The following is a 13,850-nucleotide window of genomic DNA, read 5'->3' as shown; positions in this document are numbered from 1 at the left end:
GGTCCGGACTGTTCCCGCAGTCGTCGGATTGTGTTTTTGATGGTCTTGATACATGGACAGTTTGTTCGCGCGAACAAATTTTCTGCGGATCTGGACCATTAAAAACACAATCCAACGGATGTAGGAGAAGTTCGGACCTAACACTAAATCAGGGCGTCCTGACTTGATCCTCACTATATATATATATACACACACATAGTCTGGATCAAGTCAGGGTGACCTAATCGGAGCTTAGGTCCGGACTTCTCCCATAGCAGCCGGATTGTGTTTTCGATGGTCCGGATGCACGGATAGTTTGTTCGCGCGAACAAATAGTTTGTTAGTTAGTGAAGTGCAAATGTAATTCTGTTAGTTAGTGAAGTGCTCAAATTTTCACTTCGTTTGAATCAGTGCAAAGATTTTGTTATTCTGATCATATTATTCTGAAGCATCATAATTAATTAATTTTTGTCTATGAGACTCCTAAATAAAGAGTATATACTTGACATGAGAGTCTTAAAGATACAAATTAATTACGATGCTTTAGAATAATATGATTAGAATAACAAAATCTTTGCACCAATTCAAACGGAGTGAAAATTTGAGCACTTAATTTTTTGAGACCGTTTATATATTAAAAAATATGGTTACAAAATTAAGTGCTCCAATTTTTAATCCGTTTGAACGAATGTGAAGATCTTATTATTCTGATCATATTATTCTAAAGAGACATAATCAAATTTTATCTTTAGAAATCTCATAATCACATTTCTGCTCTATATGCTTGCAAACATAGGATAATGATTTTTTTTCCCACCAAAACGATGCTGTTTTATCCCTGGGTAGTGGGTAGGGGCTGCTGTGCCCATGGGGCAGCAGAGCCCTCGGATCCGTCAGGAGGAAGAGAAACGAGAAAGGGAATTAATCAAAAGTCTGAGAAGACGCTTCGGTAATCAACCTAAAACAGCTAGGGTTGGCAATGCGGCGGATCGGGGGTGGATACCACTATCCCCGATCCCCGAATCCAAATCCATCCCCATCTCTTCTCCGATCCCCACGGGGGAATTATTTTTACCCTCCATCCCCTCCCCAAACGGGGAACAGAGATCCCGTGGGGAATCGGGGATCCAACTGGAACTACAAGCAAAACCGGTATTCTTAATCCGGTATCCCTCCTGCAGCAAGACGCCAAGAACAAACAACACACGCAAAGCTCTTTAAAGCTTCATTTCTTAGTCTCTCAACACGACGCTATTTCATGAGTTTCCGACGTGAACAATATTTATCTGACTAGAACTATTGATTTGAGCTCTTTTTTCTATTAATCTTCTATCCGTGGTAAGTGAATTCAATTATTTCTATGTTAATTGACAGTGAAATTTAGTTTCTTTCTTTCTTCCTCACTTATGTATATATAGTACTCCTATATAATTTTCATTTATGTATATAACTTATTTATTATATATATATATACACACACACAAACGGGGTGGGGTGGGGTGGGGCGGGGCGGGGGCGGGGACAAACTCATACCCATCCCCTACCCGTTTCTCATTTTTTAAAAAAAATTATCCCTATCCCCTACCCGATCCCCGAAAAATCTCCGAATCCCCAAGCCATTTGCAGCGGGGAATGGGGCAGGGCAGCCGGGATTGCCATACCTAAAAACAGCGGAAATGACCCAATTGACCACCATTAAAAGCAGTGGGAGAAGACAAAGAAGGAGCAAAATGGTGTAAAATAAAAGCAATTCGAAGGGCTAGATGGGAAGTGAAAATACGAGCGAAAGGCAAAAGTGAGGATATCCTCTTTTTACATACTAGTAAAGACAGAGATCTTTCTCTTATGATCTAAATCTGCTCAATTGTCTCCCACAGGTTATCTTCCACATCCCTAGTAGCCAGGGAAAATATGGCAGAAAAAATTGTAGTCGATATTGCAGGAAGAATTTTGCTGACTTTGGGGTCCGATGCAATTCAACAGTTTGGATTAGCATGGGGTTTCAAAGAGGAGCTGAAAAAGATGGAGGGCGTGGTCTCCACCATAACCAATGCTCTTTTGGATGCACAAGAGCAGCGGATGAGCAACCGTGTTGTGAAAGGGTGGTTACAAAGGCTCAAACTCATACTTTATGATGCTGATGACTTGTTTGATGAGGTTGCAACTGAGACTAGGAGAAGGGAAGTGGAAACTCGTAACAGCTGGGTGAGAAAGGTACGCTACTTCTTTAAAAGCTCAAATCCACTTGTATTTCATTATGTCATGGGTTGCAAGTTGAATAATATAGAGAAGAGGCTAGATGAGATTGTTATACAGATGCGTCAGTTTGAGTTTGTTGTGACACAAGTAGAAAGACCAATCGAGGCAGAGACCGAAACCTGCCCCTCAGTGAATACTCGGAGGATTATCGGAAGAGAAGGCGACAAAGAAAAATTAGTACGCTTGTTATTGTCCTCTGGTTATGAGGAGAATGTTCCCATCATTCCCATAGTGGGAATCGGAGGTCTAGGGAAGACCACACTTGCACAATTGCTATACGATGACCATAGGATTAAGAATCATTTTACCAAAAGATTGTGGGTGTGTATCTCTAATGATTTTGATATCAAAAGAATCCTACTGAAAATATTGCAAGCGGATGGGGACAATTGGCACAGTAGTTTTAGTAAGGAAGGACTTCAGCAGTTGCAAAAGCGAGTTACAAAATTGTTAAGCGACGATAAGTTTCTCCTTTTTCTGGACGACGTATGGAATGAAGACGTTTTAAAGTGGAAAAGATTGGAGGATTTGTTGATAACAGGAGAAAGAGGAAGTAGAATTGTTGTAACCACATGCAGTGAGACGGTTGCTTTAATTGTCAGCAACATGGAACCATATAAACTTAGAGGTCTTTCAAACAATGAATGCTTAACAATATTGGTGAAATTGGCGTTTAAAGAAGGAGAAGAGGAGAATCAGGAGCACTTAGTCAACATCGGCAAAGAAATAGTGGAAAAGTGTGGCGGTGTACCTCTCGCAGTTGTGACCTTAGGATCACTTTTATTGGCAAAAAGAGACAAACGGGATTGGCTGTATGTGAGGAACAGTGAGATGCGGGCTCTGGTACAAAGTGAGGATGATATCTTACCCATATTGAAGTTGAGTTATGACCAAATGCCGCCAAATTTAAAAAATTGCTTTGCATATTGTTCATTGTTTGAGAAAGATGAAATTATCGATGGAAAAAAGTTAGTATATGCTTGGATGGCCCAAGGGTTTATCCAATGTTTAGACGGGGCCAAAGAATTAGAAGATATAGGTGAAGGATATATTCTCGAGCTGGTAAGGAGGTCATTTCTTGAACCATATGATGGACGGGCCATGCCAGGAGGAAGGGAGCATTATAAAATGCATAATCTTGTTCATGACCTTGCACAATATGTGGCAGCACTGGCAGGTAATGAATACTTGACTATTAAAGGGGCTCTAACCACAGAAATCCCTGATACGGTTCGGCATGTATCCTTTGATGCAAGTATATATTCCGAATTTCCAAGACCTTTGGTTGAAGACAAGAAGTTGCGGACCATTTTCTATCCAAGGAAAACAGAGCCCAAGTTTGGATCATCTGTTGAAATAGAAAGCGAGAGTTTTAGATGCTTACGTTTGCTAGATGGATGTACCTTTGAAGATGGGATTTCGTCGCTAGAGAAGATAGGGAAATTGAAGCTCTTAAGGTATCTTAGTTTTAATGGAGTTGGCAATCTCCCAAAGTCGCTTTGCAAGCTATTAAACTTGCAATACTTGGATCTTTCTCTGTCGTCGGCCTTCAAATGGCCTAAAGATTTTGGGAAATTAATTGACCTACGGTTTTTGTGCTTGTCAACAAAATTGAAGCGTCTGCCAGAAAATGGATTCTGTAGGTTAACTTCTCTCCGAACGCTGATCATTTTCCATTGTGAGACTTTAAGGTCTTTGGATGAAGGGATAGAACATCTCTCTTGTCTCCGGGAATTGGCTGTAGAGTACTGTTTTAAGCTGGTTTCTTTGCCAGTTGGCCTTAGGGAGCTCACTTCCCTCGAGCGTTTGGAAATAAGCTTTTGTCCCTCACTTAACTTGTCGGATGACGATGACTTAAAGGGGCTTATAAGCCTTAAGAAACTGAAATTAGGAAATCTCCCGACATTGGTGAGTTTGCCCAAGGGGCTTTTGGATGCTGCTTCTACACTCACTCATTTGGAAATTGAATTCTGTTCGGACTTCACTTCACCATCAGAGTCCGTCCTCCCAAATCTCATATCACTTGAATCACTTATAATTTGGCATTGTTACAAGGTTGGGACCCTGCCAGATGGGATGCGATGCCTCACTAAGCTACAGAATGTGAGAATTGTCGGATGCTATATCTTCAGCGCCAAATACGAAGAACGAGGAGAGGAATGGCGAAAGATCAACCACGTACCTAAAGTTGAAGTTTTTTAGATGAACTATTCAGAGCATTTCAGACCCAACGCAATCAATAATCACAGGTACAATTTGTGCTCTCTTTTGTAAATTTAGGTTCTACACCAGCAAGATTTTACGTGCTCAGAGATTCGGGTTTTTCAGTTTGGAGGGCCAAGAGACTAGCAACATGCTCTCTCTCTCTCTCTCTCTCTCTCTCTCTCTCTCTCTCTCTCTCTCTCTCTCTCTCTCTCTCCAATTAACATAACAATGCTAGTGCAATTCTTTTTTCTCCTTTTTGGTGTTAACTGGTTTCTAATGCCTAGAATTTTATGTTCCTCGCGCTTGAGTTTGAGCTCTTTTGTGGATGGATATGAAGTAGCCAGCTGTACATAATAGAGTATGAACAAGGATTCTTGATAAGCAAGGTCCCGGTTAGATATCTCGCTTCTACTTCCAATCCATCTTCTACTTTAATTTCACAAACCACCTGCAGCTAAAGGGCTCACAGTTTTGCAAAAGGTGAACATCAAATCCATTACTTTGAAATTCACATCTATCCAGATTGAACAAGCCTCAATAAAAAATACACTATAAGATACAATATTAGGTCCGCATGTAATTAAAAAAACACACTAATGTCTCGTGTGTAGTAGACTCTTCGGTTAAGAATCAAAACCTAGTAAGATACAAAATCACATATTCAGTTTTTAGTTCATGCTATTACATTGTGTTCTGGAATTTTTATTTTATTTTTAACAGGTTGTCGCTTTGAATGCGTGCTACATGGGTGTGTGGTCGAGTTCGAGTGTTTTGGCTTCCTTGGGCTTGGAGTTGGTCTTGCAGTTTTCGCTTTTATTCACATTATAGCTTGTTTGATGTATTTTGCGGTGATTACTCCTTGGAGAGAAATTCTTCAATGCCGAGCGGGCACGGTGCCACGTGGTGCCAAGCACCATCTCGGCCGTCCAAAACACGTTTGGACGGCCTAGATCTGTTTGGCTATTTTTTAAGTGTAAAATTACCAAAACGTCCCCTCAAGTCCAAACAGATTTGGGCCATCCAAAACACGTTTGGATGGCCGAGATGTGCTCGGCACCACGTGGCACCGTGCCCGCTTGGCACTGAAGAATTTCTCCCTTGGAGATGTTTGTTTTGCTTTTCCAGATGATGTCACTTGTTTTTCAGCTTTTTTTTTTTTGGTAACTAGCTTGTTTTTCAGCTTTGTTTGGTGGACTATGTATTTTAACACTGTTCGGTATGCTACTATTTTCTGTGAATGAACTTTCGCACACCTTCTATTTTGCTAGCAGAAAGATCCATTTGCAGTTGCAGTGTACCCTTTTATTGAAAAGAAAAGAAAAAACAGGGTAGGAGTTGTTTTTTTTTCCCTAACAGCAAAAGGAAATTTTATTAATCTTTTGAACAATACTTACAAACGGCATCACCACGAGAAGAAAGCAACCAAAACCTAGTTGGCACCCTACCTAACTGACAATCATATGCCGCTCACCACCCAAGAGAAAAATAAGAGTTGGCATGGAGCCAACAGAGTAACAGGGCCAATACAAGGCAAAACAGAATGTACAAATGCGAGCACCAAAAATAATCCTAATTCTATGCAAGAAATTGTGAGATATTCATCCTTCGCAACAAAAGCCCCAAGGCATTCTCAGTAGTATTGGCACATGACAGCAGTAGCAAGTGGCATGGCATTAGAAGTAAAACAGCAGGCATTGGCAGATTGCAGCAATGGCAGATTGCAGCAATGGCAAATGGCAAAAGCATCATCAGTAGCACACAGCATTGGCAGATTGCAAAAATGACAGATTCATCATACCAATATCAGAAGCAATAGCAGTAAACCAGTAAGCATTAGCGGTAGTATATCTTCGATCCATTTTTATCAGCACCGACAGATGTAACAAATAGCAGAAATCAAGATCATTCCCAAAGAAACAAGATCAAAATGGCAGATTGCAGCAATAGCAGATTCATCCTGTCCATACGAGTAGCAATTGCAGTAGAATATACTCCATTTCTCATCAGCAACAACATAAGTAACAAATAGCAGACATCAAGTTCATTCCAAAGCAACAAGATCAACTGCAACAATAGCCCAGAAGCAACTCCACCCCGAACTGCAGGAGATACCCAAACTACCCCACGACCCCACACGCCCAACTACACTCACAGAACAACCCAGATAATCCCAAAACAACCACCCAAGAACCCCAGACGCAACAGAGATAGAAGACCCCTAACACACACACACACATTCACTCACCCAACCTACCAACCAACCAGCCCATAACAGCTCACACCATCAACCTTGCAGACACAAAACCAAACCCAAGAGCCCAAGCCCCACTGCCCCAGCAGACACAAAAACCACCTAACAGCATCAATCCTACAGACACAAAACCAAACCCAATATCCCCAACCCAAGAACCATTGCAAATTGAAACAAAACAGGCCCCACCATTTACAACAATGCAACATAGACCAGAGGACCAACTTCATCACCAAACAAAGAGAGGTTGCACCCAAATCCCAACTTCTACAGCCAAAGATACAGAGTATTCAGAACCCCCTGCATCACCCAAGTCCTTCCCAAACCAACGACAACTCCATGGCTAGCCTTGAGGACATCCAAAGCTTTACTTTCACTTTGAATATTTAGAACCACATCATTGATTGAGTATACAAGAGAAAAATCATCTTGATAGAAGCCCAATAATTCAACTTGAACTTGATAGATTCGGAGATTTCTTCCCAATTTGGCCTTTTGGTAGTTTATGTAACAAGTACTTTCTGATGATGTTAAACTTAATTCTGAGTTTAACCTTCTTCCCTTTTAGTGTAGGGTCTATGCTTGAGCTTTATTTTTGCTAAAATTCGTGGACAAATCCATAACCGATCCGGGAGCCATGGATTGGATTGGAACCGGACCGTAAGACTTTTGGTCCGGACATGGATTTCATTTTATAAAAACTGTGACTAGCGGTTCGGTTCTCTGATTCCTAGGAATCCGAACCAAACCGGACCGCGAGCAGCCCTAGAATTTGGTATTTGAAAAGGGTAAATAGAAAATTGTTGCATGCACTTTAAATTGATTCTGCCTCATGCAAATTAATGTTGTGTTTGGAACTCGAGGAACGGAGAGAAGGAAAATGGGAGAAAAGTGAGAGAAAATTCAAGAATCTTATTTGTATAAACAATTTGGCACATCAAAAAGTCAAAAAGCGGACAAACAAAAATGGGACAGAGGAAGTATTATGACTTAGGGTTCGTTTGTTTAGTCGAATATGAACATCATTGGATTATATACCCGAACGACTGCAAAAACAATGTCAACTCTTTACGGTTATTAAATATCAATCGAATATAAAATTTCTTAAGCCCACACCAAGGATTTGGAAAATCTCACGCATGACTTCTGTCCTACTGCTGCCTATATATGCATGTGTATGTTGTAGTATTTTAAAAGGCAGAGTGTAGTAGAGAGAGAAAAGAGATGTAGAGAGATGGGGCAGCACCCTTCGGTGCTGTAGGATACACTGTGAGGGTAAAGAAAAATACGAATGAGCGGGTAACTCATGAGATTTGGGGCTCATGGACACCAGGTGCGAGTGGGTATTGGTGTCGGCCAGCTTGGGTATTTTAATCTCTCTAGTGTTCATATAGTGGAGTGTCTCTCTCCCGTGGAATAGGCCGGTTTTGGGTCAAACCACGTAAATCTCTCGTGTCAACTCTCATTTTTCTTTTTATGATAATACTGGTTTAGCATTGGATCTCAATATGTGTGTGTTGTGGGTATCACCAATCTTCCGAGAAATCCCAACATTTTCCTCTTAAAGTATTTGTGTTTCAATTTCGATTCTTCGTAGGGTTTCAAATTTTGGTTCTTTAGGAACCCTTTTCGTAATCTAACAAGACCTTGAAGGATCGAACGGTGCACCCAAAAGTATCAGTTGTCAAAAGATTGTACTTCCAAAATCAGTGGAGGAGCTAGGATTCATCAGATGCATTTTTTTTTTTATACAATTTGTCATGTACTTAGTTTTTAGGACTCTTATCATTCAACTTTCTGTTGGATGATGTGCTCTAGATTTTGTCATTGCCTCGTGTATCAACATCACGAGGCAGGTGTTTTTCCTCTTCTTTTTGTTTTTGTTTCCCTTGATATACCTTTTGTCGACTAATAAATACAAATGAAGTATATATTTTAGCCGTTCCAAAAAAAAAAACTCCCAATCTACTTTCGTTTTTTTTTTTTCCCAATTGTGTTGCTATTGCGATAGGTAGTTTCCCCAAAAAAAATTATCATCTTCTTAAGAAAAATCATGAGAATGACAACGAGCTATTCGGATGATGCGAAATGATCTTTTTCATTAAGTTTTAGTTACTTTTACTCAATTTGATAAATATAAATATGTGAAAAAGAAGATTTTAGAGGCAAATTCGTGAGGGCTCATAACTGAAATAACGTGGCATGTTCAATTAGGATTGCTTCATGCCTTTATGCACGAGCATTCGCTAGTTGTTTCATAAAAGCATGCCTAATTCAGCCACAAATAGACAACCAAGCAAATAAACATCAATACCTAAACAAGCCTAACATCCGCGTTGCATGCTTTGTTGACATGCAAAATAAGAAAATATTTTTTATACTATTTTTTTTTTCACATCAACGGACGTTAACGGGGTGTTAGTATGCTAGTCAACGAAAGGTACTTCAAAAGCTATTCATAGCCCTGAACCCCAAACCTGCTCCTCGTGGGACTCGAACCTTGGTGCCATCTTTGTGGGAAAAAATGAGACAACCAACTTAACTAAGCTTAGTTATTAAATTAAAAAAAAAATTATTCCACTATAAACTAGACAGGGCCCGTGTTCGAATTTCGCCTAGGGCCTCAAAATACGTAGGGCTGGCCCCATTTAACGATAGCCCTCTTCAGTGGGCGGAAGATAATAATATGCCAATAATTCTAAACAAATTCGGTTATCAATATATCTCACGGATATTAAGATACTTTCACAAATATCAATATATATTTCTTGAATATCAATGAATCTTTTACCTATTATCTTACACCATTTGGATGGATGTTAGAATAATCTAATATACTCCACAATTTGGACGAATGTTAGAATAATCCAATATACTCCGCTGCCTCGTCATATTCCTTGGATTTTCGTTTTTCATCGGCGGCTTTTTCCTTGGATTCCAGATAGTCTTCCTTGGATTCCAGATAGTCTTCATATGATTTCTGAATTTAGAGAGGCAAAAGAATAATAAAAACCAAATAAATAGGTGCATTCCGACAAATACCAGAATTAAACTTGATAGTTTAGAGATGGATTAATTAGCTAATCCTAATTTTTTTTTAGTTTAGAGATATGTAGCTGTTTATTCAGCATGGAGATTTAAACAAGTTTTGGAGGTTAATTAGTGTTGGAAAATTTTATTGAAATATGATATATTAATTTGGTTTGAATGTAAATTGAATTGATATAGAGTCGCCCGTCTTTCAAGAGACACCTATTCATCGTGGATGGACGCATTCTTTATGAACAAAAAATGTGTCATTTCCTTTGGTGACTATTTGGAATAGTTACCAGTTAGCTTATAAATAAGATGTTCCCCATTCATTCTAGAGAGATTCGAAAAGATGTTTATATCCATTTTTCATCGAGTCAGAGTAATTCATTTTAAGAGAGTATGAAACACAAGAATGTTCAATAGACTCACTGATTGAAGTACTGTTGCTTCTATCGTTTACTTTTTGTGATGAAATCAATAATCTTATAGTGCGATGAAATCGAAACTTCAAACTTAGAGATCGATGGAAACAAATTGGTGATCAAAACGAGTGTGACACTACTGAAAGGCAAGACGAGTGTGACCCTACCTATTTAAGATAGATTCGCCCCGCAAAAGTAGCACTTCAATTGGTGGGTCTGTTGAACCTCATTATATTTTGTACCTCTCTCAAAATTAATGGCTCCGGCTCGATGAAAAATTGATATAAAGGCCAACTGGTGACTAATCGGAATAATAGTCACAAAGGAAGGAGACACGTCTATTCATATATACTATATATAAGACCCGTCCGTCCACGACGGATAGGTGTCTCTCGAAAGACGTGACTCCATATAATTCAATTTTCATTCAAACCGAATTTAAAATATTATTATATCCTAATAATTTCCAACAATTAATTAGTTCAATGTTATCAGAGACAACACTGATAATAACGAGAGAGAGAGAGAGAGAGAGAGAGAGAGAGAGAGAGACTACATACCCCAGGATTTTGCAGCTTCCATAAGCCCCACTTAAAGGCAACATTGGCAAGTATTCCACCTCCAACAATACTAAAAAAGAAGTTTTGTATTATAATTAGCAAATTAATTAAAGCCGTGACATTGAGAAACAACTTATTAATCTCAAATAAAAGCTGATCAAGTTAGTAAGTGCGTGTTTAGGAGAAACAGGTGGGGAACAAAATTTATTAAGTGTGAAATCTAATCAGGCCGGCCCTGGGTAAGCCCTTGGGCTTGCAACCCCATCATGGGGCAATAAATTTTTGTTTTTACAAACCCAACAAAAATATATATATAAACACAAAATAATAATTTAAAAAATTGATTAAGCATAAACGAAGAAAGCTCCATCGATCCCAAACTAACAGAGAGGAAAGGCGAAACTCTTTCCTTGACTACGCGCGAGGCTACGTAGCTTGATATACACTGTTAGGCCATTTACTAACAACTCAAGTTTTTAGGACTATCGGTATCTTAGGCCTCTTCTGGCCTAATAAGTCAAATAGGTTTTTTTTTTTTTTGTCTTTATTCAATTTTTTATATTTGTCAGGTTTTTTTTGTCATTTTTGTGGATTATTGTTTCGTCATGACGAGAGGAATTTAAAAAGTACTTCCTCTGTTCAATTTTTATTATCCATTTTTAAATTGCGTGTCATTTTTTAATTGCTTATATCTTTCAATCTATAATGTTTTTTCATAATTTTGACAACTTTGTATTATAGAATTAATCGAAATCCATCAAACAAGATCCATACTGCATATTTTTCAAGATCTACACTAAAAGATATAGGTAAAAGACATAAAATAGACAAACGGAATAATGGATAATGAAAACAAACAGAATAATGGATAATGCAAATGGGACGGAGGGAGTACAAAATTACGATTGAAATCCAAATTTTTTGTTTTTATCCAAAAAAATTGGATTTCGATCGTAATTTTTTACTTTTTAAATTCTTCTTCTTGTCTTCACATAGTTTTGACGAAGTAATAATTAAAAAAAAAAAAAAGAACGAAAAACTAATAAATGCAAAAAAAAAAAAAAAAACTATTTGGCTTATTAGGCCAAAATCGACTCGGAACTTCGAAGACGATGGCTGGCGCCTTAGAAACTCCGACGTAACGCGACAGCGGCCGGATATAATCTCAGTCGAAAAAACCCTCCCTACTCCTGTCTCCTGAACCGACATATAATCTACTTTGGGTTCCGGAGTCTGAACTCAACTCCATACTCCTCTTGCTAGGCTCTGATCTAACCTCGGAACTCCTCTTAGGTTTCATAGTAATGGAGTATTTTAAGATTGTATTGGTATTCCTCATTCATAACTTGTATATATGATCATACTATTACACGGTCGAATTATTTTTTCTTTTTTTTATAGGCAATAAAATTTTATTATAAATTCCTGTGTTTCTACAAGAAAATAGTATATAGCACCGGAGGCTCCGCTCGGGTATAGTTAAAATGCTCCAATATCTCATTATATGCTGCATAGTTAAGGTTCCCACATCTGAATATCAACCTGTAAGACTAGAACTCTACTCACATCGGAATGTGGAGCAGAATCACCAAGCCTGCGAATCTTCCGCCATAATAATAATTATTGTAGCGGCTGCTGCTGCTGCTGCTGCGGCTGCTGCTGCTGCTGCTGTTGTTGTTGCTGCTCTGGCTGCGGCTGCTGCCGCTGCGTGTGTTATTGTTGTTGTTGCTGCTCTGGCTGCGGCTGCTGCTGCGTTTGTTATTGTTGTTGCTGCTGCTGCTATTATAATCGGCGCGACTGTTGTTGTTGCTGCTGCTGCTCCTAAGCTCGTCCATGAGGCCCTCGTAGGCTAGGGAGACGAACTTGAAACGGAGGGTGGCGTGGTCCCTGACGGAATTGGGGGAGTGGGAGTGCATGTCGGGGTGGAACTGCAGGGCTAGTTTCCGATACGCTCGCTTTTATCTCTTCTATGCTCGCGCTTTGATCCAACCCCAACGCCGCCTTGTAGGGGTCCATGGTCAGTTTACAAGGGCGCGGCTGAATCCCAGTAGGAGGATATAAGAGAGAGAGAGAGAGAGAGAGAGAGGGGCTAGGGTTTCGTGGGGAAAGTTTGAGGTTGAAGGAGGAATATATGATGGGCAGCGGGCTGGAGTGGTTTCCCGTGGGGCGGTGGACTCTTGTTGAAGGCTATGTTTTGATCAAAACAAAATAATTAACCCGAATTATTGTTTTGTCTTTTTGAATATTTTTTATGGGTTAGTTTTGTGTTAATTTTTTTCCTAAAGATTATTAATCGTTCCAACAAGATGAATCAGAATAGTAAAAAGAGATGAACAACAAAATAATTAACCCGAGTTTTTTTTTTTATCTTTCTTAAATTTTTTTATGGGTTAGTTTTGAGTTAATTTTTTCTTCTAAAGATTATTAATCTTTCCAAAAAGAAGAATCAGAACAGTAAAAAGAAATTAACTAAACTACATTTTTTTCGTAGAGATCAAAATAATCCAAAAAAATCTGTTTGTTTGGAACTATTTCGTCTTTAGTGGACTTATTGAATATTTTGATCGGAAATTTTATTTTGAATAATCCATGGATTCAAAGATTTTGTAGGGCGATAGATGACTCGGATTTTAATCCAAACAATAGAAGGTTCAAATAGGAGCTCGGCAATAGGAACTCAGATTAAATCTGAGCCGTCCGCGTCGAAATGAATCCCGAATCAACCGCCCTACAGCCCCTGTAGTATGGGGTGCACTACAGAATTTTGAAATTCATAATCCACATAATTAACAACTTCAATTAAAAACAAGCTTCGTTGTCATCCACAAAATTCATCGGGGAGAAATCAAAGCGAGAATATATGCGTAGGTGGGCTCCACCATCATCTACCAGAGCCTTTTTACGTAGGTGGGCTCAATTGTTGGTATTACCGAAATAAGGTTCTTGTCTTTTCTTTTTTCTTTTTTCAGTGAAAAATCATGCATTAACTTAGACGATCAAAGTCAATCAGCCAGATAAACGGCATAAATAAAGTGTTCAAAAAAACTATAAGAGTCGTAAACTAGATCCTAAGATGACCAACACCATGACATCAGCCAGGGCGAATTCCCTAGCTGTAAAAGGGATGGAGCTAGAGACTAC

At 39.0% G+C, this 13,850-nt stretch overlaps 1 protein-coding gene and 1 long non-coding RNA gene across 3 annotated transcripts; one reads left to right on the top strand and one right to left on the bottom strand.

The window, feature by feature from the left end:
* Positions 1–1,727: 1,727 nt before the first annotated feature.
* On the top strand, positions 1,728–5,306 carry LOC131321410 (disease resistance protein RGA2-like). Of its 2 annotated transcripts, XM_058352404.1 has the most exons (3): positions 1,728–1,774; positions 1,857–4,487; positions 5,164–5,306. In XM_058352404.1, exons 1-2 carry the CDS (start codon positions 1,743–1,745, stop codon positions 4,438–4,440), a joined length of 2,616 nt encoding a protein of 871 aa, XP_058208387.1. In that variant the 5' UTR covers positions 1,728–1,742; the 3' UTR covers positions 4,441–4,487; positions 5,164–5,306. The 2 variants fall into 2 exon arrangements, with proteins under 2 accessions (XP_058208387.1, XP_058208386.1); XM_058352403.1 differs by lacking the exon at positions 5,164–5,306 and having other exon boundaries at positions 1,857–4,695.
* A 4,335-nt stretch (positions 5,307–9,641) lies between these two features.
* Positions 9,642–12,359, bottom strand: LOC131319432 (uncharacterized). Its single transcript, XR_009197965.1, has 3 exons — positions 12,276–12,359; positions 10,710–10,779; positions 9,642–9,674 (listed from the first exon to the last, which is right to left on the bottom strand). It is a non-coding gene; the product is annotated as an uncharacterized LOC131319432 (long non-coding RNA).
* Between the last annotated feature and the right edge of the window lie 1,491 nt (positions 12,360–13,850).

Source organism: Rhododendron vialii, chromosome 3a (genome assembly GCF_030253575.1).
Source record: "Rhododendron vialii isolate Sample 1 chromosome 3a, ASM3025357v1".
Taxonomy (NCBI): domain Eukaryota; kingdom Viridiplantae; phylum Streptophyta; class Magnoliopsida; order Ericales; family Ericaceae; genus Rhododendron; species Rhododendron vialii.
Note: the sequence above shows the minus strand (reverse complement) of the source record. Positions and strands in the feature narration are given on the sequence as shown.